General features: G+C 46.1%; 2 protein-coding genes across 3 annotated transcripts in view; both read left to right on the top strand.

Moving 5' to 3' along the window:
- The window catches only part of LOC125390791 (phospholipid-transporting ATPase FetA), a 121689-nt gene extending 116798 nt beyond the window's left edge, over nt 1–4891 (top strand). The window contains exons 25-29 of the mRNA XM_087897168.1: nt 920–1003; nt 1908–2153; nt 2307–2445; nt 3652–3782; nt 3878–4891. Coding sequence (XP_087753294.1) covers nt 920–1003; nt 1908–2153; nt 2307–2445; nt 3652–3782; nt 3878–4063 — 786 coding nt within the window. The 3' untranslated portion in view covers nt 4064–4891. The remainder of the gene's footprint in view (nt 1–919; nt 1004–1907; nt 2154–2306; nt 2446–3651; nt 3783–3877) is intronic.
- A 4426-nt stretch (nt 4892–9317) lies between these two features.
- The window catches only part of Rusc2 (RUN and SH3 domain containing 2), a 50430-nt gene continuing 33434 nt past the window's right edge, over nt 9318–26313 (top strand). The window contains exon 1 of one of the 2 annotated variants that reach the window (XM_085677222.2): nt 9318–9462. The gene's annotated coding sequence lies outside the window, so the exon portion shown is untranslated. Of the gene's footprint in view, nt 9463–12051; nt 12222–26313 lie in introns of those variants that run through there. The other variant, XM_085677224.2, reaches the window with a different exon arrangement.

Below are 26313 nucleotides of genomic sequence, written 5' to 3'. Positions count from 1 at the left end.
ATCATAAAGTATAATAGTTACATTCTACATCCTTCCAAAGTACTGTACAGTGGTTATATTTCAAGTCTGTAGATGAATAATGACAACAGTCCAAATATATCATCCCTGCAGCTTAGACTAAATACTGGGCAAGCCTCCAGGAGCTTTTTGGGTCATGACAGGCAGACTGTCACGGTATTCCCTTGTACTGAGAACTACAGCTGCCAGGGCTCCAACATGCACAGAATTGTTCCCCTGATAAATTAATTTCACGTGTGACTATGAAACCACAACCTGGCCTGGAAATGTAGTTTTGGTGTTATAAGAAGAGCGCTTTGTCCTGTGAGAAGTCTTTCAGGAGTCTCTCGAGGAATTCCAAGAAAAACAACATGAGGATCGGTTATCTCAGGAGATGTCTGCACCAGTCAGCAGACAGGGTAGACTGGTTCACCCCAATCCTAGTCAGGCCAGTCTGGTCTGCGGGAGTGGTCGGACCTCCTGTGGACAGTGAGGAAAGCAGCCCTCCCTAGGTTCCAGATGGAACACTCAACTGGAGGAGCGTCATTGCATCTTTCTCCCTTGTCCTGCTAGTAAATGTTCAGGGCCACAGAAGCCACTGCAAGCCACCAGGCAGATAAAGAAAAGAACCTCAAGCTTCACTGGTCTAGAGGCTCAGGACTATGGCTAGCTTTCCTTGGAAGTCTAGCTGTGTCCTCTCTGTACCCAGAGGAACAGTACAGGTCAATCTTGGAAGCTCAGCGTGGTCTTACCTCAGTCTAAGATGTGGGCTCTAGAGTAAGATCAAAGAAACGCTGGGACTCTACCTAGGTTTCAGTCGTGCTAGGCAGGGGACCAGGAGAGGGTTGCATTGGACCTGGGAGGTAGAGCTGGGCTTTATGAAGAAAGTAATCTAAAAACAATCTCCTTGGTACTCTTCCAGACAGTTTATGATACTTGGTTCATCACCTGCTACAATCTGATCTACACTTCCCTCCCTATCCTCGGCTTGAGTCTCTTTGATAAGGTAAGACCCAGGAGCAGGGTTCTTAGACAGGGCTGAAACCCTGGACTCACAGAGCAAGGAGGGTAACGAGAGTGAGCTCTCCAAAGTCAAGTGTGAAGAAAATAATTTCTAGAGCAGGGAAAGGAGCTGATCCACTGGACAGTGGCATAGGGTGAGGAAGGAATCCTCCAAAAATTAATGAGAGGAACCGAGCCGTTAAGCCAAGACTTGGTAGAGCAAAGAACTGAGAAAGGGGAAGCCGATTCAGAGGTACTAGGATGAGACCACCTGCTGCAGGAAGGCCTCAGTGAGAGTTCTAAGGCCAGCCATGGGGCTGTGGGCACAATACCTTATGACACAGGGAACCAGCCCAGGGCTGATTCTGTCCCTGTTAGAGAGTCCCTCTGTAGGAAGAGTCTGATACCTCTTCTCCCTAATGCTTCTACTCCAGCCTCCATTCTGGGCAGCAGTTAGAGTCTCAAAGAGGAACACAATCGATGAAGAGCAGCTTCCAAAGGACTTGCTAATTCTAATTGATTTTCCTGCCTCCGCCCCCTGACTTTTGACGTAAACTTAACAAAGGAACACCTCTACCTGGGGACCTATGCCCTAGTTCCTCCCCTCTCCCACACTCCACACTCCAGCCCTCCCTTCCAGTTGCCCCTGAGCCAAACTGCCCCCTTTGTCACCCCCAAATCCTAAGTGCCTCCAAGTGCTTCCCAACTTCCCGTCTCCGAGTTTTCTTCTACTACAGGCCCTTACCTAGAGAGGGCTGTGGTCACTACTCTGTTCTCTGGTTCTGCTTCTCAAGCACTCCATGAGGAAATGCCTGGGCAGCCTGGCAGCAGACTGAGTGAGGCGAGACACCCCTGCTCTGAGGAGATGGAAAGGTTCTGACGGTCTCCTTCCCCTCTGATGTTACCAGGATGTGAATGAAACATGGAGTCTGTGTTACCCAGAGCTTTATGAGCCAGGACAGCACAACCTGTATTTCAACAAGAAGGAGTTTCTGAAGTGTCTAATGCATGGTATCTACAGTTCCTTCGTACTGTTCTTTGTCTCCATGGGGACCGTCTTCAACTCAGAGCGCAGTGATGGAAAAGACATCTCGGATTTCCAGTCTTTCTCCCTGATAGTGCAGTCCACCTTGATCTGGGTGGTGACAATGCAGGTGTGGCCCCTGGTGGTAGGAGTAAGGGGGCTGGGTGGGGAGCCTGTCCGGCAGGAAAGGGAGAGAGGGCAGGGGGCGTCTTCCATTACAGGCTTAGCCGATGCAAGTGGCTGACGAGTTGTACAGCGTTGTCCACGAGCCGGTGCTTTTCAGATCGCCCTGAGGACAAACTTCTGGACGCTGATAAGCCATGCCTTCATCTGGGGGAGCCTGGGTTTCTACTTTTGCATGTTACTCTTCCTGTGTAGTGATGGCTTGTACCTAATGTTCCCCAGCATCTTCCACTTCCTAGGTAAGACCCTGACCCGCGGGTGCTTGGCATGGGGGAGGCCTAATAAAACGCTAATCTAATGTTTACTAAGAAACTATGTGTTACATACGTGGTGCTTAGCTAGAGTATGAATACAGTCTCTGCTCCAAAGGGCGCAGAGCCTTCCCAGGAGAATAGTTCACTTTAGAATTTCCAATTTTTTTCAAATATCTTAGATTATTTGATCTTCACAAGTCTCTCTTGAAACAACAGAGCAAGAATTATTAGCAGAATTCTGGGGGCTTTTGTTTGCTTATGATTTATAACTTTTATTTTATGTGCATTGGTATGTGTTTTTCCTGCATGTGTGTCTGTGCGAGGCTGTCAGATCCCTGGAACTGGAGTTACAGACAGGCATGAGCTGCCATGTGGGTGCTGGGAATTGAACCCAGGTCCTCTGGAAGAGCAGCCAGTGCTCCTAAACACTGAGCCATCTCTCTAGCCTTTGGTGTTTGTGTGCGTGTGTGTGTGTGTGTGTGTGTGTGTGTTCGTTTTTAATTAAATGACTTGAACCTGCAGTACACACTCCTCTCTGCTGAGGCAAACTGCCTTCCTGTCTTACATTGCTCTGCTCTCTTACAGTGTGCAGAGACCATGCTGTGTACTTGCTGCCTGCCTCTTGGCAGATCACTGACTCATTTTTCTTCCCCAAAGCCTTTGAGTCTTTTTTAAAATTGTATCACATCCGTTATATAATTATTTATTGGGCATGTGAGAGACAGAGAGAAATAACAACTTGAAGGAGTTGGTCCTCACCTTCCATCATATGGGGCCCAGGGATGGAACTCGGGTAGTCAGGCTTGGAGGCATGCTAACCTCTCCACTCTCTGCTGGCCCCAGTGCCTTCCACTCATTCTTGCATGAATGCACTAGGAGGCCCTTACAACCGCCCTCCCCCCTGCTCTGTCCAGCCCTGCCTTTAGAGGGAGACAAAGGTGTGTGAATTGCATCAGCCCCCAAAGCAACTGTTTCCCAGGAAGGGGAAGCTACTGCTGCTGAGTAGCTATGCAAAGAGAAGACATTGCTCACATGTGTACTACTTCTCAAGGGCCTAGACTGTCTGGAAATCAGGAACTGACTTCTTGGGCCTGGAGAATGGAGCTGTGCCCTGTTGATTTCTCCCACCCCTACCTCTATCTCCCTCCCCAAGCTGTTTCACCCTCTCCTTTCCGGGTTCACTGTTTGCAGGTGTGGCCAGGAACATCCTTAACCAGCCACAGATGTGGCTGTGTCTTGTGCTCAGCACCATCCTCTGTCTGATTCCTGGGATTGGCTACAACTTCCTCAGATTGTTCCTCTGGCCTGTCAATGTGGACAAGGTGAGTGGAAGTGGGACCCTGCACAGACGGAATTCACCGTCCCCTTTGCCTTGGCCTCCATTCTAAAAACCTTGTCCCCCGTGCTCTGAATATAGGTTCTGAACAGGATTCATGTTTGCTTGAAACATCCGCTGCCACCCCCAGTCAAGACCAAAATAAAACACCCAGGCCTTCGACGTTCTGCCTATGCATTCTCCCATAAACATGGCTTTGGAGCCCTCATCACGTCTGGCAAGACCCTGAAGCCCAATGCCTTCAAAACAAGCAAGAGGGTCTTGTAAAAAGCGGACGTCCTCAGGAAAATCTCAGTCAGTCAGCCATTGCTCTTCCTTTCTTGTATTTATGCAACTCAATAAAAAGGGATTCGGATTTTCAGACACCAGCATAAAGTGACTCCCAGGGCTTCAGTTTCTTCATTCCCAAGAAAGCTGTGCCCAGGAAAGGCAAGGAAAGCGATAACAGCCCCCAGATATCAGCCAGAGTTACAGCATTTCAAGAAAAAGCAAGTCGAAGCCTCCTGTCGTTCCTTCCATATGGTAATCCAGACAAGCGGATGTAGAAGAGGAGAAGAAGGGCAACAGAGAAGAAGGTAAGGCCTAAGAGCCTCAGTTTGGACCCTGTCTCTCCCATACCCAGAGCAACTATAAACCTTTCAAGAACCCCACAGGAACATATCCCCACCCAGATACCGTTTTCAGATTTATCTGGAAGAGTCAGGGTGCCAGGGTGAGTGTTTGGCTGGCCCTGAGTAGCAAAGGAAGAGGGAGCTGTGAAGACTTGGTCTGAAGAAGCCAAAGGAGAATTTCTGGGCCAAACAGAAAAGAAGAAAGGAAAGAAAACAGAGGCTGGTCCCACCTGGATAGGACAGTGCAAAGTTTTGCCTTCCCCTTTCTGACCCCTTTGATCTAAGAACTGAGGTGTATTCAGGCATTCGAAGCAGAAGGGGAACAACCCAGGAGATTTAAAGATTAATTTCTGGATGGGATGTAAGCCATTGCTGGTGAGCATTTGTCTTCCATAAAATAAGTTTGAGAAGAAATTGTATGTACTTGAAAAAAAAATGTTTCCAAGAAGTTTGTGGAGAAATAAATGGAGAAATAAATTGCTTATTTAAGAGTCAAGAGATGTGTGTAGTCTATGGGAGCCCTAGTGAAAATAATGCAGTCTGAGCAATAGCATCGTGCAGCATTATCCATAGATAATAGAGCAATAGCCTGGGTCCCACATTCCCTGCCCCTCTCCTTTCTCAGCTCTGCACTGCTTTTCTTCCCCCTGAGGTCTGTGTTGGCCTTGGTCTGACCACACATTTCCACACAATATTGTTTTGTTTGGTTGGTTTTTGGAGGTGGGCTTTTCAAGACAGGGTTTCTCTGTGTATAGCTCTGGCTGTCCTGGAACTCACTTTGTGGACCAGGCTGACCTCGAACTCACAGAGATCCACTTGCCTCTGCCTCCTGTGTGCTGGGATTAATGGTGTGTGCCACCACCACCCTGACCACACACTTTTAACTACATAATCCTATCCTGTTCACATATCTTCAGCATATGTCCCAAGAGCTCAGTCCTAGGTCTAAGTTTTCTGAGTATCTTATCCTAACTCATGATATCCCTACCAACAGAAGACAGTTCTCAGCTCTGTAGCCTCCAACCCTTCTTAGGTCTTAGTCTAAATAGTGAACTGAATCTGAGATTGTTCACTTAGTGGAACCTCTCAAAATGGAAACCCACATGCCCAACTTATATATGACCACTTCCCCCAGATACCAGGACATCATCGCTGTCACCCAAGTGGCCAAATTGAAGGTACCCTTTGCTTTTTCTTCTAGTTATATTCAGTCAGTCACCAAGTCATATGAATTCTTCATCCTATTTCTTGGTCTTTCTTCTTCCTTATTACTCTAGTATTATTACCTTTGCTCAGATTTTTATCACACGCATGTACACACACACACAGGCACACACACACACACACCTGCACATACACAGGCATGCACACATGCATGTGCAAGCCTATTTTGCTGGTTCTTTTCCATCTGCATCATCTCTTAGTATTTCCAGATTAATATTCCTGAGAGGAAAATGTCAATGTCTAGTCCTAATTTTGCTTTCTGCATAGATTTAAAATTTAGAAACTAAGCCAGGCGGTAGTGATGCATGCCCTTAATCTCAGTACTCGGGAGGCAGAGGCAGGCAGATTTCTGTGAGGTCAAGATTAACCTGGTCTACAAGAGCTAGTTCTAGGACAGGCTCCAAAGCTACAGAGAAACCTTGTCTGAAAAAAAAAAAAAACCAACAACAATTATTGGGCCTTTCTCAAGCCTTGTCTTCAATCACTGCTCCATCTACCTTCAGCTATCCTGAAATTGCTGGGTTTCATGTCATTATGAACATATATTGTTTTCATATCCTCAAATGCTTTTCCCTGCCCTTTTTTTTAATCTAGTGAATCTAATGCCTATTCTTAAAAACTTGGACTCAATCTGTTAATTTATTAAGTGCCACTGAATTGTACATTATGTGACTTCACCTCACTATGGAACTCACAGGTTGGCCTAGAACTGAGCCGCCTAGTCTAGCCCCAAATTTATGATCTTCTTGCCTCCCAAGTGCTGGTGTGGTTGGTGTGAGCCACTGTACCCTGCCTTAGTGCTCATTCCTGCTCCTGCCTCTGTGCACTTATCAGACGATGACTTGATCACGATTTACTTCCTGGTTCTAGCATGCGCCTCTAATAGATGGCTGATGGATGAATGGGCGAACGAAAACATTACTGAAAGCCGCTGTTCTTCCTATGTATGTTTTTAATGTATGCATGCATGTGGATAAGTGTGTATGCAATGGGTACCCATGTATGTGCAGGCCAGCTACAGGCATCCTTCTCAGAACTGCTGTTCGCCTCCTTACAACCTTTCATTGGCCTGAAGCTCACCAGTTCAGCCAGGTTGGCTAGCCAGCACAGCCCAGGTCTCCTGGGGCTGGCATTACAACCATGTATCATCACTTCCCATCGTGGCTGAAATGCAGGTCTTTGTGTTTACAAGGCAAGCACTTTACCAACTGAGCTACCTCCCAGACCTGTATTTCTCTTTGTTTGCTGATCTCTCTCTAGCCCAAACTGACCTGGAACCTAATCTACAGCTCTGGCCAGCCTTGAACTCACAGAAACCTTCCTTCTCATACTCCCAAGTGCTGGACTCACAGGCCTGAGTCACCAGTCCTGTCTCTTAACCACTGAGCCATCTCTCCAGGGTTTATTTATCTTATGTTCATTGCTGTTCACCACTGAAGGAAGTCAGGGCAAGAACTCAAGCGGGGCAGGAACCCAAATGCAGGAGCTGATGCAGAGGCCTTGGGGGGGGGGTCTGCTTACTAGCTTGCTTCCCCTGGCTTGCCCAGCCTGTTTTCTTTTAGAACCCAGACCACCAGCCCAGGGATAGCACCATCCACCATGGGCTGGGCCCTCCCCCATTGACCACTAATTGAGAAAGTGCCTTGCAGCTGGATCTCATAGAGGCATTTCCTCAACTGAGGCTCCTTCCTCTCTGATAACTCTAGTTCATGTCAAGTTGACCAACAAAGTCAGCCAGCACATCCTCCAAACCACTTTGTAAGTATCTTAAAATATTTGAGGCTGGAACTGCAGGGGCTAGGGAAGTGTTCCTTGTTTATTGGGTTACATCCGTGGTAAATAAGGTGGTGAAGGAGAAGGTGCAGAGTGAGCTGGGCCTGTCCTCTCCAGGTTTCTGGGAGGTGTTAACAGTGTGGGCCTGGCCCGTGTAAACTGAAGCTGCCCTGTGTGTTCTGGCTCTCCACTCTGGAGGATAATATTCTCGGTTTCTCAGGTGATGCCTTTCTGACCCAGCTCAGAAAGCCCCTCCTGAGGCTTCCTTCTGGACTGAAACAGTGCTTGACTGTTCCTCTCTTTGGGTAACTGCTTTATTCTCTATGTAGAAGACTACAGACTTCAGATGATTATTCTGACAAATGCTGGCCACTTTAAAATGGAGGCCTCAACTTCTGAAACTACATGGCCTCTTATTTTTATTTTTATTATTTTTAAATTTTTATGTGTATGGGTGTTTTGCCTACATGTATGTCTGTGTACCAAGTGTATGCAGAAAGACCTGGGTTCCATTCCTAGGATCCACACCGTGGCTCACAACCACCTGTAACTCCAGTTCCAAGGGATCTAATGCCCTTTTCTGGCTTCTGTAGGCACTAGGTGCCTCCTCATGGCTCCCCCTGTTGGAAGAGTTAACAACCAACTCCACTTCACCCTCAAGCAAACCTGACTTCAAAAGTTCTTAAGTAACTTGCCTGCTTCTGCATAAAGCACTTTATTGGGGCAAAGTGTGGTGGTGCACTTTTTAATCCCAGAACTGGAGAGGCAGGCAGAGCTCTGTGAGTCTGAGGCCAGCCTTCATTACATAGAACTCCAGGTAGGAAAAAAAGAAAAAAAAAACTGCTTCACAAAAAACAGAAAAGCAAGCAAGCAAGAACTTTATTGTCTCTCCATCATTTACAGGTAAACTCTAAGTCTCCATCATCCAAACCTGTCCAACTGCCTCTTCCAGGGCTCCACCGCTTCTCACCCCCAAATATCCTTACTTTGACCCTTTGTCTATTCTATGCCGATTCCCCCTACAGCTGCTTTTGCTGTTGTTTGCTTGCTTTGGGGGTCGGGATCCTACTATGTATGTAGTAGCCTTGTCTGTCCTGGAACACACTATAAAAACCAGGCTTAGCTCAAACTCACAGAGATCCGCCTGCCCCGTGAGATTAAAGGCATGTGGCATCAAGCTCGACAAACTTTCCTCTCACTCATTCGTTAAACTCAAGTCTCCAGCATTTCTGTGACTGTGAGACTAGGATACATTAACACACTATGACTTTTATCTGCTGCTTTGACTGCCATACAAAGGTGGAGCTTCTAAAGGATAGGGTCTCAGGCTCTCGCCATTTCTAGAATGGTTGTCGCTTTATTGGGCTTCCAGTAACTGCCTACAGAACAACCGCCTGCTCGGCCCGCCTGGAGCAGCAGGGAGGCACTGGCGTCCTTCCCCAGCCCAGCCCGCGCTGCCCTCAAGGAGCATGGGTACCAAGTTTCATCATGGGGTATTTTTTGAAAACCCCGAAGCCGGAGTGCCCGCCCTGTCCACACCACACCCCAGTGGCCGAGTCCACTGGTCTCGAGGGAGGTCAGGCTCTGGCGTTTTGTCCTTGCTCTGTTTTTCACATTTCTTCACTGCTGCTCTCCCGGAATCCACAGTGAGGTGCTCGCTGCCGATGCCGAAGGCGGAGGCCACACGCACCTGCCCGCGAGACCCCGCAGTCTGCGTCCCTCGTCCCTCCCACCCCGGCTCGAGCGCAGGGCGGCGCCGCACCCTGGCTGCTGACTCCGGGCGAGGCTGTGCGCGTGACTCGCGCCGGGCGCAGCGCCGCAGCCGAGAAGGTGGGCGCGCCCGCGGGCTTGGCGGGCCGAACCAACGCGCTCCGCGGAGGGGCCGCACCGGGCTGCCCAGAGCGGACCATCGGCACCACGCCTGCAGGGGGCGCCGGGCGTTACCAACGCCGAGCCGAGGGGAGCGGAGGGGAGCGCCGGCGTGGGCTGCCACGCGATCCCTGGAGGCGCCGGGAGGCGCGAGACGACGCCGCCCGCGCGGAAGGACGTGGCTGACAGGTAAGCAGCGGGCTAGGCGCGCCTCTCCCCGGGCTAGCGGGACCCTGGACTCCCACTCTCCCCGCGTTGCGAGGGGTCCTTCGGGACGGGGCCTCGGCCTGCCCACCCACCATGCCCACAGCAAGGCACTCGGCCTGCCCGCCCCGCCCCGCCCTCGCGCCTCCCGTCCGCACGCTCTGGTCCCCGGCTCTGCTGCAGACCCTGCTGTTCCGAGGTCCAAGGAACCCTCAAAAACCCAGCATCAGTCAGTCCTCTGGGCACCACCCCGAGTCCACCCCTAACCGTCTCCTCAAACTGTCCCCCTTTCCCCGAGACGCCCGGACTGGCTCGTGCCAGCCGTCGCTGCACCCACATCTGTGTCCTCCCTGTGGGAGCACAGCTGCCTGTCGTCTCTGGCAGTGACCGCAACGGGTCCTCTGCGCCATCAGTCCCTTTGCCTCCGGGTTCCCAAGTTGGACCCTGCCCAGCGCCAGCTTCGGTCCTCCCTCATTCTCGCCCAGTTTTCCCTGGGAGAAACCTTTAGTTTGCTGCCGCCCTGTTACTGCGCTCACCTGCCGTGAAGGACAAGGTGATCCAGTTGTCATAGACTGGCTGTGGCTTGCCAAGGTGGCCCTGCCAACTCTGAGAGGACCACACACTGCTAATCTTTGTTACCCCAGCTCCCAGCACAGTGCCTGGCACATAGTAGCACGAATGTACCTAATGGGCAGATGAATGAATACATGAGCTCGATGCAGGGACTGCGGGGCAGGAAAGGTGTGTCTCGTTACATAAAGAAGAAAGGGGTGTCTTTGGGGGTTTTGGTTCAGCCTTTCAGTCTAGGAATGTGCAGAATTTATCACCTTCCCATCCGTTCTTCCAGTTTCATTTGCAATAGGACTTCTATGTATCTGCTTGTTTATGTGTTTTTTTTTTTTTGTTTTTTGTTTTAAAGGCAGTCATAGAGCTTCGGAGGTTTTTATTGGTTGGTGCCTTAGCAGCTACCCAGATAATCTTGAAAGAGCTTTGCCAGGGTTACAGTTCCTCTTCCTTGGAGACTAGCTGCTCCCCCTGGGGAAGAACTCTAGAGCCAGCCCTAGCCGCTAAACCTAACTCTAACTAGCGAGCAGGTGCAGCAGGCAGGTTGAAGAAGAGAAGGACCTTGATCAGGTTCACGGTTGGCCCAGGCTTTCAGGAAAGCAGGCAGTGTTGCTGGATGCTGAAACAGTGCTGGAAAACGGTAGTCATTTACAAGCTAAGAAGGGCCTGATAGCATTCATTATTTCAACATGGGCTCAAAGTATTAGCAAGACTGAGGGACTAGGGGTGCAACTCACTGGCAAAGCACTTGGCCTGACATCAAGTCAAAGGCTTCAATCTCCAGAAACAAACAAATGAACAAATCACAAAGAAATAGCACAGGAGTTCCCTCAGCGGCTCTGTAGAATGTAAGCGGTAGTGTGCCTTCAAGGAAAGAAGCCGCTAACTATCCCTAGTGCCCCTCCTGCTGCCTGACTTTGGGCACTTGATGGTTGTTTCTTTCTTCTTTCTGCTGGTTTTTATATTGGAGTCAAAGGACACTTTTTGTTGTTTGGTTTTGTTTGTTTGTTTGTTTTTTTGTGGATATTTTTGAGACAAGGTCTCACTTTATATCCCTGGCATGCCTTGAACTCAAAGACATCCAACTGCCACTGCCTCCTGAGGGGTGGAATTAAAGGCGTGTGCCCCCATGCGCAACTTGACCATCACTTTCAGAAATCAAGCCTTAACTTTTCTTTTTTTGTAATCAGTAGGTTTCCCAGCATGGGCTCCTTGCAGACCTCAGTAACCCCAGATCAGAACAGCCTGGATTATTGATTTTCTTCTCAATTCCCAAACTTCAGATCACTACCAGATAAGATAGTAGCCCAGTGAAATTTGAATTTCCGATAAACAACAGAGCCCTATAATTTTACTTGCTAAATCTGGCTACCATAGTTCACAGGGAGGCTTGTGTGTTCTGTTTTCCTCTCAGGGCTGGCTTGCATATTTAGGACAATAGCTCACCCTTTTCTTCCTGTCTTCCTGTTACTCAGCGCAATGACTGTGCATCTGCTAAAAGTCACTTGACCAAAGAGGTCATGCGTGCATGCTTGGGTGAGGCCAGGCTCTGTGAAGTGCTCAGATAGCACGGTATTCAGGTTACCGTGAAGGTTCCCACTCCCACGGTGGCCTGTAATCTTGTTCTTTCTATCCAGTGAGTCTGATTTGCATGAGAGCATCTTTTGGGAGGACAGGTGCTAACACTGGGCACTGGGGTAGGCGTGGGTGTGGGATTCTTACCACAGCAGTAAAGCATTAGCCGATGGATAGCGTATCTCCATTGTATCAGATTTACCCTGCTCTTCATTGTGATAAAACTTTATGTTCATTTTGTGGTAGAGCCATCTCCATCCCTTTTTAGAATGTTCATTTTTTAAAATTTATTTATTTTTATGTGTTTGGGTGTTTGGCTTGCATGTATGTCTGTGTACCACATGCATGCAGAGGGCCCTTGGAGGCCAGAAGATGTCTAATCACCCTGGGACTGGAATTACAGAGCGTGGAGAGCCAGCATATGGCTGCTGGGAATCAAACCCAGGTCCTCTGGAAGAGCAGCCAGTGCTCCTAACCACTGAGCCATCTCTCTATCTCCTTTCTTCATCTTCTAAACTGAGACTCTGTACCTGTAAGACTAACGCCCCCCTTTCCCCACCTCTGAGCTCCTGGAGTCAGCATCTCAAGTCTGCCTCTGACACCACGTAAGTGGACTCGTGGTGATTTGAAATAGTTTCTTTTACCTAACATAGCATTTTCAAGTTTGATCCATGTTGTAGCTTATATCAGAATTCCTCTCATATTTAAGACTGACTATACACGGTGTGTGTGTGTGTGTGTGTGTGTGTGTGTACACGCGAGTGCACGCATGCATACTTTTCTGTGTGCCCTGGAGAGTGTGTGCATGCCACGGTCCGTGATACCTGGGCTTTTGTCCTTCGCTGTTAGGAATAACACTGGGATGAACCTGAGTGTACAGATGTGTTGGAGTTTCTTCTTTCAATTTTTATGATTTATACCAAGAAATTAGTTGCTGGGTTATGATAGTTTTATGGGGTATATTTTTTATAAGAACCAGCATAGTTTCTCATAAATATTGTGCATTTCTGACTCCCACCAGTGCACAAGGAGTCCTGTTTTTCCATATCCTTGCCAACTTGTGTGATTCTATAGGTTTTAAGTGGCCGTCGCCACGCGTATAAAGAAATGTCATTGTAGGCTTATTTTGTCTCTCTGTTCGAGACGATTTACAATGCCAGGGATCACATCCAAAGCCATTGCTACAACACAGGCCCTGTTTTCAGAATGGAGACTAGGTCTGTTCGGGATTGGCCTTGAACTCAGCGTGTAGCCCAAGCAGGCCTTGATCTCAGGCAGCTGGCGTTGTTTATGACAGCATTTCCAGACACCTCCCACTGTAAGTTGCCTCCCTCCCTCCCTTCCTGCTGTTTGGTCTGCACGCCACTGAAGAGAAGATGTGAACATCGTTTGTCTGTTTATTGGCCACGCTTAGCTCCTCTTTGGAGAAATGTCTACTCAAGTCCTAGCCCAGCTTTGTACTGGGTTGGTTTCTGTTATATGTTCTTTACATATGTGAGCCCTAGCCTGCTGTCAGATAAGTGCTTTGTGATATTTTTCTCACATTCCATGAGTTGGCGTTTCTCTCTTAATAATTTGTGTGTTTGTTTTACTTAATTAGGGTCTCACTATTTAACCCAGACTGGCTTGGAACTCAGTGTACAGGTCTTTTATTTCTTTGACTAAGATTTTTCATAAGTATATTTTTCTTTTTGGTGTTATTACGTATGGAATCAGTTTCTTGATTTTCATTTTGGTTTATCCATGGTTAGTGTGTAGAAACACAGCTGATTTTTAGGTGTTATTGTGTGTCCTGCAATTTTATGAAAATTTGTACTAATGCTTTTTGTGGAATTTTTAGGGTTTCCTGATTGTGGGATCATTTTATTTGGGGATAAAGATAATTTTACTTATTATTTTTTTCAATTTGGATGCCATCAATTTTTTTACTTATTGGCCTCGCTTCTTAGGTGAGGCCTCCTAGTATCTGTTGAATAGAGCTGGCAAAGTAAAATGTATTTACCCCTAACACACAGTCCTTATGGATTTGATAATTTGGTGTCTGAGTTTTCAGTTGACACCTAGAAGAAAACTTGTCCATTAATCAACGACTGAGAACTGTGGGCCTGGAGAGGTGGCCCAGCAATTAAGAGCACTTGTTGATCGTTCAGAGGACCAGAGTTCAGTTCCCAGGACCCGTCAAACAGCTCACAAGTGTCTGTAAGTCCAGCTCCAGGAGATCAGATGCCCTATTTTGGCCCCAGTGAACACATGCACACACACACACACACACACACACACACACACACACACATATGCACACAGACACGGCTATAGACATGTAAAAAAAGTTAATCTTTAAAAACACCAGAATTGAAAAAAACAAAATCAAGGAAAGGTTACATTACAGCCTATGTACTCTAAATAAAACAAAGTAATGTAATACATTTTAGAAGGATTTATACCAGAGCGGCTAAGGCTTTTTGTAATTTTTGTGTGTGTGTATGTGTGTGTATACACACATACATATATATGGGTGTATACACACACATATATACACATACGTGTGTGTGGTTTATATATTTATTTTCTTTTTTAATTTTATTGATTTTTATTGAGCTCTACATTTTTTCTGCTCCCCTCCCTGCCTCTCCCCTTCCCCTTCAACCCTCTCCCAAGGTCCCCATGCTCCGAATTTACTCAGGAGATCTTGTCTTTTTCGCCTTACCATGTCAATTAGATTTATATATGTCTCTCCTAGGGTCCTCATTGTTGTCTAGGCTCTCTGGGATTGTGATTTGTAGGCTGGTTTTCTTTGCTTTATGTTTAAAAATCACTTCTGAGTGGGTATATGTGATAATTGACTTTCTGGATTTGGGTTACCTCACTCAAAGTGATGTTTTCTAGTTCCATCCTTTTGCCTGCAAAATCTAAGTTGTTGTTGTTTTTTCTGCTGTGTAGTACTCTATTGTGTAAATGTACCACATTTTCCTTATCCATTCTTCAGTGCATTTAGGTTGTTTCCAGGTTCTGGCTATGACAAACAATGCTGATATGAACATAGTTGAGCACTTGTCCTTGTGGCACAATTGAGCATCCTTTGGATATATACCCAAAAGAGGTATTGCTGGGTCTTGAGGACGGTTGTTTTGAAATTTTCTGAAAAATCGCCACACTGACATGCAAAGGGGCTGTACCAGCTTGCACTCCCACCAGCAATGCAGAAGTGTTCCCTTTTCCCCACCACCTCTCCAGCATAAGTTGTCATCAGTGTCTTTGATCTTGGCCATTCTTCCAGGTGTACGATGGAATCTCAGAGTTGTCTTGATTTGCATTTCTCTGATGACTAAGGATGTTGAACATTTCCTTAAGTGTCTTTCAGCCATTTTAGATTCCTCTGTTGAGAGTTCTCTGTTTAGTTCTATCTCCATTTTCTTATTGGATTATGTGATCTTTTGGTGTCCAGTTTCTTGAGTTCTTTGTATATTTTGGAGATCAGACCTCTGTCTGATGTGGGGTTAGTGAAGATCTTTTCCCATTCTGTAGGCTGTCGTTTTTGTCTTGTTGACCATGTCCTTTGCTTTACAGAAGCTTCTCAGTTTCAGGGGGTCCCATTTATTAACTGTTTCTCTCAGTGTCTGAGCTGCTGGGGTTATATTTAGGAAGTGGTTCCCTGTGCCAATGCGTTCAAGTGTATTTCCCACTTTCTCTTCTATAAGGTTCAGTGTGGCTGGTTTTATGTTGAGGTCTTTGATCCATTTGGACTTGAGTTTTGTGCATGGTGATAGATATGGGTCTATTTTCATTGTTCTACATGTTGATATCCAGTTATGCCAGAATCATTTGTTAAATATGCTTTCTTTTTTTCCATTTAATATTTTTTTTGCTTCCTTGTCAAAAATCAGGTGTTTGAAGGTGTGTGGATTAATATCCAGGTCTTCTATTCGGTTCCATTGGTCCTCCTGTCTGTTTTTATGCCAATACCAGGCTGTTTTCAGTACTGTAGCTCTGTAGTAGAGTTTGAAGTCAGGGATTGTGATGCCTCCAGAAGTTTTTTTATTGTACAGGATTGTTTTGACTATCCTGGGTTTTTTGCTTTTCCATATGAAGTTGAGTATTGTTCTTCTGAGGTCTGTGAAGAATTTTGCTTGGATTTTGATGGGCATTGTATTGAATCTGTAGATTGCTTTTGGTAAGATTGCCATTTTTACTGTGTTAATTCTACCTACCTAAGAGCATGGGAGATCTTTCCACTTTCTGGTGTCTTCTTCAATTTCTTTCTTCAAAGATTTAAAGTTCTTGTCATACAAGTCTTCTACTTGTTTGATTAGAGTTCCTCCGAGATAGTTTATGCTATTTGTGGCTATTGTGAAGGGTGATGTTTCTCTGATTTCTTTCTCAGCCCATTTATCATCTGTGTACAGGAGAGCTACTGATTATTTTGAGTTAATCTTGTATCCTACTACCTTACTGAAAGTGTTTGAGATGTAGAAGTTCCTTGGTAGAATTTTTGGGGTCACTTATGTAAGCTATCATATCATCAGCAAATAGTGAGAGTTGATTTCTTCTTTTCTGATTTGCATTTCCTTGATCTCCTTTTGTTGTCTTATTGCTCTAGCTAGGACCTCAAGAACTGGTTTTAGTTTTACTTTATGTTTTTTGACTGTCTTGCCTACATGTACAGATGCATGCCGGTGCCTTGGGAGGCCAAAAGAGGGCATCAGACCCCTGGAACTATCACTTCAAACAGTTCTAAGTTGTCATGTTGGTTCTGGGAACCAAACCCCAATCCTCCACAAGAGCAGCAACTGCTCTTAACCTATGAGCCATCTCTCTGAGGACCCCTGCTGGGTTTGTTTGGTTTTTTCCTAAGTAATTTGATCCTTAAAAACCGAAAACCTCTCTTTTTTGGAATTCTTGGTTTAATAAAAAGTCTCTTATCTTCTCCAAGAATGTAAGACAGTAAGCCTGTGTGTTTCAGCTTCTTATGTAAGGTCCTGTGGACAAGAACCATGGGTTGATAACTGATCTTCTGTTGTGTTCTGGCTCCCTCAGATAGCTTCAAACTCGTGGCCGCAGAGATGGCCCTGGTTAGACTCAGTGGGTCTTTAAATAAAACAAATGGGCATGAATGTGAGAAAGATGAGTAGGGAGGATGGGGTGGAGACTCTAGACAGGTGGGAAGGAGGTGAGAGGGTAGAGGTGAGAATGACCGTATGCGTTGTCAGTGCAGTGATTAATGAAAGTAAGGCCCTTCTCACTGTCTGCTAGAATGAACCATCTAAGGCTCCCAAGGCTAAGCTTATTTCCTATATAACTAAACCAGAAATCTGTGTTGATCTGTTTATATGTTTTTATACTTTTGTGTTTTCTTTCATTTCCTGTACAGTTCTTTTTAAAAAGGAAAAGCAGCTTCACATTTCATATACTTAAGCAAAAATGGAGAGTTGTTTTTATCCATGTGCAGGTAAGAGAAGAGAGGAGAGTTCTCAAAGCGGCATAGCTGGACTTGGGATGAAGTTAGGGTAAACGGGAACCCTGGAGAGGGCTGGAGACTTTCTGCTGCTCCTGTTCACCCTGGGGTTGTTTTCCTTCCAAAATAGTCTTACATTTTTCTTTGAATATTAACCAAATCTGTTGACTCTAGATACAGCCAAATTTTGTTATACAGAAAAACAATTTTCTGATAGTTCTGAATAGCCAGAGATGTTTCTGTAAGATGCTAATACTGGTGGTTCTAATACTGCTGTCTTCCCAAAGGATTTACTTTCCCATTTGCCTATCACTATGTGGCAGATCAGCCCAGAGTAACCACTGAGAACCGATAATGGCACTGGGAGACTGAGGCAGGTTCATGAGTTCGAAACCTGCCTGAGCTACATAGGGAGTCCGTCTCAGATAGCTACAGCTGAGTATGAGTTGGCTGACTGGGTATTATCCAAGTGTCCTAGAATGTTTGCTGTTAATTAGCTTTAAGACACGGTCCACTATATAGTTTGAGGCTGGCCTCAAACTCAGGATTCTCTTGCCTCAGCCTCCCAGACTGCTGGGTTTGCAGCATATGCCAGACCCTGGGAAGTTCTGACTCTCCCTCTGCGTCGTGATTCCCATGGTTGGGTTGAGAGCCTGTCACCTGTTAATGAGTAGCTTAGTGGTGGCTCGAGAGAAGCATTACCAAAATACTGCATCCGTACTGTCCCCAAACACCTGTGAAACTCGTAGCCTTGAGTCACTGGGCTGCATGAGCCGGATGAGCTTACGTCTCCCACCCTTTTAGTCCAACGCCTGTACTCGTTTGTCAATTTCTTTTCGTCCAGAGTTAAAGATGTTTTTCTACTCATATTTTCTTGTTTGCAACTTTGGGGTTTGGAGATTAAATGTATGCCTGCATGTAGATTCTGAATGAGGGTTCTACTCCTCCTCTTTAAGTGTCGTGACCTTCTTCCTCTGATCTCCTGTAGACATACGCTTTCAGATTTTAAGATGGAAAAAAAAAAAAGAATCCACCTACATTACCCTTGAAGTTCTCATTGGGAATCCTAACATGAGGCCCAGGTTCTTAACTACTTAGAAACATCCCTAGGAAAGGGGCCTGGAGAGGTGGCTCAGCGGGTAAGAGCACTGGCTGCTCTTCCAGAGGACCTGGGTTTGGTTCCCGTCACCTCTGCTGTGGCTAACCATCTGTAACTCCAGCTCCAAGGTATCTGAAGCTCTCCTCTAGCCTCTGCTGGTGTTGCATGCACATGGTACATGGACACACAAAACACTCATGCAACAAATAAAAATTAATCTTGTTTTTTAAAAAAAAAATCCCTAGGTAAGGTAGATTCTGTGGGTTCACGGACCACACTTTGAGAACCGCTGCTCTTCCAACTTTAATCTCAACTTATTACTCTGCAGATGTCAGTTCTGACCAATGTAAGGGATTTTCTTCTTGTTTGTTTATTTGTTGTTACAGTTTTGTTTGTTTTGACACAAGGTCTTATTATGTAGCCCTAGCTAGCCAGTAGACAAGGCTGGCCCTGGACTAGAAATTCACTTCCCCTCCCTCCCAGAGGCCCTAGAAATCAAGCTGTGTGGAGCTGGGGAGGTAGCTCAGCTGCTACAAGCACTGGCTGCTCTTGCAGAGGACCCAGGTCCAGTTCCAGCACCTGCATAGCACCACACAGCCCCCTGTGACTCCAGCTCCTGGGGTCTGACCCTCGTCTGGCCTCTAGGCACCCACGTGGTGCACATACATACATGCAGGCCAAGTATTCATACACATAATTTTTTAAAAAAATTTGAGACACAGTCTCATTGTTTATAGTTGTCCTGGAACTTGCTCTGTAAACAAGACTGACCTTGAACTCAGAGACCTGTGGGCCTGTGCCTTCTAAAGTGCTAGGATTAAGGATGTGTTGTATCTGGCCATAAAGGCAGGCAGAGAGTCTCTTAAATCCAAGATTTCTCAGAGACCTAGGAAGAACTCGGCTTCTTCCAGTTTTTGAACTTCTAAATTTGTTTTAAATGATTGAGGGGTTGGGGAGATGGCTCAGTGGTTCAGAGCACTGGCTGCTCATGCAGAAGCCCCCGTACCAACTTTCACACCCAAATGGCATCTCACAACTGTCCATAACCCTAGTTACACAGAATCCAACCCCTCTTCTGGCCTCAATGCCAGCCATGTAGGTGATACACAGACATACACGCAGGCAAAACAAAATTTAAAAAAAAATAAGTGTTTAAATGATTGAATTTCAAGCCAGTTTTATAGTTATTGAAGAATGTTTTAAATATTTATATCAATACATTATTTTAATACAAAAATGCTCGGAGCATATATGAAGGTCCCCAAGGCAGGAAAATGATTGGTATTTTAGAAAAACCGACAGCATCGATACAGCTGAAAGTGTCCCTCATGTTTGCTAACCTGGAGTTCACTGATGGTCCAGACAATATCAGAGCAGTAACAGGACAATGGAAGGCTGGGGGTAGCATGTGTTACCAGCACTTAGGAGGCCGAGGCAGGAGGGTCATGAGTTCAAGCCCAGCCTGGACTATAGAATACATTTGAGGCCAGTCTTGGCTCTAGGACCAGATTCCGTCTCAAAGAGGTGAGGAGGGAAGAGCAAGGGTTGACTGGAAAATTAGATTTAAAAAAAAAAAAAAAGACATCATGGGTTACAGGCTCGGACCACCATGCCTAGTTTATAGCCTGAGTTTGACACATGCCTGTGTATGCATGTGTGCACGCATGTGTGTGTGTGTGGGTGCATGCATGAGCATGAGCGTGTGTGTGTGTGTGTGTGTGTGTGTGTGTTATTGTTATTTTGTTTTCTTTTCAAGACAGGGTCTACTATGTAGCCCTGACTTCCCTGGGATTTACTTTGTGGACCAGGCTTGCCTTGAACCCAAAGAGATTCGCCTGCCTCTGTCACTGAAGTATTGGGATTAAAAGTGTGTGCCACTATGCCCTCGCATGTGCATGTGTGTACATGTGTGTTTCTGAGCAGAGCCCCTAGCCTAGACTGATTTAGAGCTCACTGTATGCTAGGCAATGGTGGCACAAGCCTTTAATCCCAGCACTTGGGAGACAGAGGCAGGCAGATCTCTGTGAGTTCAAGGCCAGCCTGGTCTATAAGAGCTAGTTCCAGGACAGGCTCCAAAGCTGCAGAGAACACTATCTCAAAAAACCATTAAAAAAAAAAATTGTATATGTAACATGATGGGCCGGCTCGTTGGGGTATCTGTCCCACCCAGTACCCCACAGCCGGCAAGCCCAAAGAAAATCACACACAAGACTCCATAAGATTATAAACTGATTGGCCCATTAGGTCAGGCTTCTTGTTAACTCTTATAACTTATGTTACCCCATTATCCTTATCTACATTAGCCACATGGCTCCGTACCTTTCTCAGCTGGGCAAGTTACATGCTGCCTCTTCGGTGATCTGCGCAGGGGTGGCAGAGGAACCTTCCTGCTTCCCAGAATTCTCCTGTTCTCATTGCATCACCTCTACTTCCTGTCTGGTTTTCCCGCCTATACTTCCTGCCTGGCCAATCAGCGTTTTATTAAAATACATGATTGACAGAATACAGACAATTCTCCTGCACCAACAAATAAATAAATAAATAAAGGAACTCACTTTGTACTGTGTACCTGATCCTGAGCTCCTACCCCCTGCTGCTGAGGCCTCCCAGGTGCTGGTGCTGTGATTCTGTACAACCAAACCCAACTATTATCTCTTGATTTTAAATACCTTGTGACTTCTTAGCATAAAAATCAAAAATAGCATTAATAACCTACCTTCTTTACCTTCTTCTTTGAGGGAAGGTGGTGACTTTAATCCCAGCACTCAGGAGGCAGGGGCAGGTGGCTCTCTGTGAGTTCGAGGCCAGCCTGGTCTACAAAATGAGTTCCAGGACATCCAGGGCTACAGAAAGAAACCCTGTCTTGAGAAAATAATAATAATAATCTACTTTCTTCACAAGCTCCAATTACATAAGTATCTCGAGACTTGGTCTGTGAATCCTTATTACTGTGTACCTTGTGTAACTTTTAGTACTTTTGATTTGCTCAATTTTCTATATATTTTTCCTGATTCTCCTGAAGTTCCTTGGCAGAACTGTGAAAATACCTTACATGTTTTCTAACTGGCCAAGCACACTCTTCCTCCTCTGCCTAGACTCTTGCTGTCGGCCTTCATCTAAGTTCCTTTCAGGCCTCAACTTAAACATCTCTGCTTCAGGGCTTCTTGCCTGCTTATTTCTGGCCAGGTCTCTTGCTTATTCCTTTCTCACCTGCCTTCCTCTGCAAAATTGTCAACTTTTATCTTTTGCAAGAATTGTTGAGAGTCAAGGGAGTCCTAAGTAGTAGAGCATTGGTTGTAGGAATTTAGAAGACAGGATAAATAAGACACTCTCTCTGTCTCTGTCTCTCTCTCTTCCCTCCTTCCCTCCTTTCTTTCTTTCTTTCTTTCTTTCTTTCTTTCTTCCTTCTCTCTTCTCTTCCCTCCCCCTTCCCTTCCTTCCTTTCTGTTTTGTTGCTGTTGTTGTTTTTAAGACAGGGTCCTCTATCCTCTATGTCGTCCTGACTGACTCAGAACTTAAACCAGGCTGATGTAGGCCACCTTTTCGGGGTGACTTCTGCTGGGCTCCTAGCCACAGCGGGTGCGTCCATTCCAGGGTAGGAGCATGAGGATTAGAATTATTAGGGAAAAGGAACATAAATATAGGAGAAATAGGAGACCATAGGATAGTACCGGGAGGGTGGTCCAGTGAATACTGAAATCTCCCGAGTTTAATTTCCATTTGCTTAAATACCCCAACCCCAAAAGATAAAAGTAAGATTTAAAAATAAAAAAAAAATGCATTCATATGATAGAAGGAATGAGCAGGTCAGTTGAAGGATTATGGACTTCATTTTTACTTTAATATTCTGTTGCTAGAACAAGACAAGTAGTGCTCATACCGTAGACCAAAACATTCTGTTGGCAAACCACTCTCTGGGTGGAATCCATAATTATCTCCCTAAGGGAGTAGGATCCTTAGACTTTTGTTTGAGTAGGAACAGATCTACTTCTTAATTCCTGAAATACGAGGTCTGGATATTAGCCACACCTGTTGAAAATAACCTTGAAAGATCAGAACTCTCTGGTCTAAATCAAGGTGGGATGGAACCTTGACCTTGGCTTGAGGTAGAAACCGACCTACTTCTGAAAAACAGGTCTGGACTTGAACTGTTGACAGTAACAACCTTGAAGAAACAGAAGTAAGTTCCAACTCTCTGACCTTAGTCGAGGTAGAATGGACTCGTACCTATGGGCCCTGTCTCCAGGCTGGCCTCAAACTCCCAGAGCTTCACCTGCCTCTGCATTTTAAGCGTTAGGAGTAGAGTCGTGTGCCAACACTTTCAGCAAGAGCTTTCGAAAGCAGCTCTGTGGGGATGATGGCCTTTGTGTGATATTCTGTATGCTAATAATATGGCTTCTTAAAGGGAGAATCTTGTCAACCCCTGAGTTCATGTGGAAGATTCTCCCACCGTGTTCTGTTGACAGTGGGCTATTCAGGTAGTCATGTACCTAGCATTGTTTATTGGATGGGGAGTTCTTGATCTGTAGATAGCTTCCCATTCGCTGTACCTCTCTTTCTCTGCGTTCTCTTGGGATGTTCCCTACGACAGGGGAGCAAAGAACAGACCTGCGGAGAGAGGTTAAAGAACGGGATGTGACTGCCTGTGGAACAGGAAACGGTGGCCGTGGTAATGACACGCTTCCCCACTGTCAATTAGTCTCAGAAAGGCAGGAGCAGGGATTTGGAGTCAAGAAAGGAGACTCCTGGTATGTATTTAGTGTAGTTGTTATTTACTGAGACCTCAGGAAGTGCCAGTCACTGTATTTGGTTTATCTTTTCTCCTCTCACTTTTCCTTCCACCTGTAAGAAAGGTATTATTATCTCCATTAGAAAATGAATCTGAGGGCTGGAAAGGTGGCTCAGTGGTTAAGAGCACTGGCTGCTCTTAAAGAGGACCTGAGACCTGAGTGTTGGTCCCAGCACATACATGGTGGCTCACGGTAATTGTAACTCCGGGTCCAGGGCATGCCCTGATCTGGCCTCCAATGGTACCCAGTTGTTCATCCCTTCTAACAACTATGGAGGCAACATTTTCAGTTTAAGCACAAACTATTTCAGTGACTAGAACAGTATGTAATGATCTGTTCACACAATGTAAGCAGGCTTTAATTCAGAGTGGTGTGAGTGCTGGAGAGATGGCTCAGTGGTTAGGAGCACTGGCTGGTTAGCTACTGGACAAAACAGAGAGAATTCATGTGCATATAGGTGCACATGTGTGTGCGGGTACATACATTTATATGCTTGTGTGTGAGACAGAACAACCTTGGGTGCTTTTTCTCATCAGGTGCTGTCCCACTTGTATTTTGAAACAGGGTCTCTCTCTGGCCCAGAACTTGGCAGTTAGGCTAAGCTATCTGTCTCTACTTCTCCAGATGTAATTACAAATGCAAGCAAGGTTGGCTGGCCTTTCATGTGGGTTTGTTCAAACTCAGATCCTTATGTTTGCCCAGCAAGCACTTTAGGGACTGAATTATCACCACAGCTCCAGAGCTGACTGCTGTGGTCTTTTAGAGGATTTGCTTAAGTTAGTTGTGAGTGCTTGGTTGCATATGTGTAGGTATGTGCATGCCTGGTGCCCATGGGAGCCAGAAGAGGGCATCAAATAACACCCTGGAACGGAAGTTACAGATGGTTGTGAGCTGCCGTGTCTGTGCTAGGAACACACCCAGGTCTTCTATAAGAGCAGCCAGTGTGCTTACCCACTGAGCCATCTTTCTAGCCCACTTTGATCATATTTGAGTGTGTTCATTATTAAGAGTTGAGCCTAGAAACTTACGCATGTCAGACAAGAACTCTGTCTGGATTCATCCCTGGTGATTTTTAGAATTTAATTGTTTACTTATGATTCAGCCTTCCCAAGGCCCAGTTGATAGTTTGTATATTCACGTTTTAGTAGGGACTGTGTTAGGGATAAAGCCGCGCCTTTCCCATGTTAGGCAAACGTGCTGTTACTCAGCCGCGTGCCCAACCCAGCCTGCATCGTTGTGTTCGTTCACTTGGTCTGCCTGGATGAGCTGGAAGCTTCATGAGGACAGCCACCAGTCTGTTTGTCCACACAGTAGAGCACCTGGCACTGCAAAGGTCTCGGTTGTGATTACTGACTGAATTATCTGACTTGGGGGTCGGAATGGCATTGGAGTCCTTAGGACCACAGATTCGCTCTGTCTACCTGAGCAGGGAAGGAAACCCTGCCACGTAAGCTGTGGGGTTGGGTTGTTGAATTCCAAGATCCTGCTTCTTTTGGAGTGGGGGCCAAAGGCCTGATGCCAGATGGACTTTGTTTTGGCAAAGGGGCTTGTCCTTGTGATGTTAGACCATAGTGGATTGTGCAGTGTTCTGTCCCCAAGTGAACCCAGTGGGACTGCGGTTAGCCAGAACCTCCCTACCTCTAGATGTGACCCCAGTATAGGGCGTCCCAGCAGGACATGCCCAGCCCTTCCTTGAAATTCTAAGCAGCCTGAAGACTCTTCCAGATGGAGTTGGATTCGCTCCCAGCGAGGACAGCGGGTCTTATGTAACTTCATAAACTGCCCTCTTTATTTTCCTCTGCCCTTTTAAGGAAAAAAAAAATTGTTCCTCGACTAGTACTGGACTTTTTGCCACACAGCCTGCATTTTTTCCTTGCTACTCAGCAGCCCCCATGAATAGCTAATGGCAGAATTGGAGACTGGAGAGGTTAAAGGATGAGCTGGGAAGAGAGACGGAAATAGGAAGGAACGTCAGAACACGCTGTTCTGGGTTTCATACTGCGGCCCAGGCCCAGCGGTGAAGCAACCCCTGGATTGCTGCTCTGCGTGTCCCAGAAGCCAGTGAACCTCTTGTTTCCCCTCCAGCACCCCACACTCTGGCAAAGAGGAGTGGGGTCAGACTGCATGAATTGTCCACACTTGTCCAGTTTAGCTTAGTGAAGATTCCTTTGCTGGATGCATTCGGAGAGAGAGTTCTTGCCTGGCATGTGGAAGTTCAGGACACACTTTAAGCATCTACTGTTAGGTCAGGTAGCTACAATAATGAAGAACACAGCTGCTCTCTGCAGCATATAACCAAAGAGGAAAGAAAACATGCACGAGATATTTAAAATAGTTCAGGCCCAGGTGTGTGCTCATGGTGTTCTTTGGTAAGGTTGAGCATCTGTCCTGTATTCATCTGGGAATTATCATGCAATCCAGGATTTACAAAACTCTATGAAAATATGAGGGCTGTGTGGAGTTACCTAGGCAAATGAGCAGTTTCTAGACATTAGAGAAACCACAGGGCAGAGAGGATAAAGCGATTGTGAAGAGTCAAATAAACCTTTGAGAAGTTGGGCTACTTTAGAAGTCTTTGAGGATTTTTAAATGGCATAATTGTACAAGTGACAAGGCACAGCGTGATGTCTCCATGTATTCCATAATAGAAAATGGTCACGTCAGAGTAATTGGCATATCCTTCATCTTAAACATTTATCCCTGTGCAAGAAATGCTCAAAATCCTTACTGCTAGTCATTTTGAAATATTCAGTCAGTTATTCTGTTAAGAGTTTTTAGGCAAGAGAGTACTGTAATAGACTTTGTTTTAAAAGGCTGACTCGGTCTCAAGTCAGATGCTGTGAAGATTCAGACAAGTGATGATTGAGGTTAGGCTTTAGTAGGAATAGGGATGGAGAAAGGGGACAGGATCAGTAAGGCTTGATTATTGATATGTGGTAGGACATTGAAAGTAGAGTGTGTGCGTGCATGCATGTGTGTGTAACAGAAGCCCAAAATGTGTGACTTTGGTAAGATGGAAGCTTTATTTCTCTACCACAGCAGCAGAAGTCCAGCCCTAGGCTGGCGTGGCATTCTGTTGTCTCTGCCTTCCGTGCCCCTTCCAGTCCTTTGTTTCCTGCTGCTGTGGAGACCAGTCCTCAGCAGCTCAGGAACTGAAGGGGAGACGCAGAGTTGACTCTAGCTGAGGGAGTAAAACTGGGGCCATCAAAAAAAGAAGCGCAAGCGCGCGCGCGCGCGCACACACACACACACACACACACACACACACCTCCAACGTATCAGGATCTTACCTGGGGTGCTGACCTTCAGCAAGCCCCCAGCAGGTCAGAGAAACTGGAGAGGAGAGGCAGGGCACG

This window comes from Myodes glareolus, chromosome 16, assembly GCF_982192425.1.
Source record: "Myodes glareolus chromosome 16, mMyoGla1.1, whole genome shotgun sequence".
NCBI lineage: Eukaryota > Metazoa > Chordata > Mammalia > Rodentia > Cricetidae > Myodes > Myodes glareolus.
The sequence above is the reverse complement of the archived record's forward strand: the minus strand, read 5'-3'. Positions and strand labels throughout refer to the sequence as shown.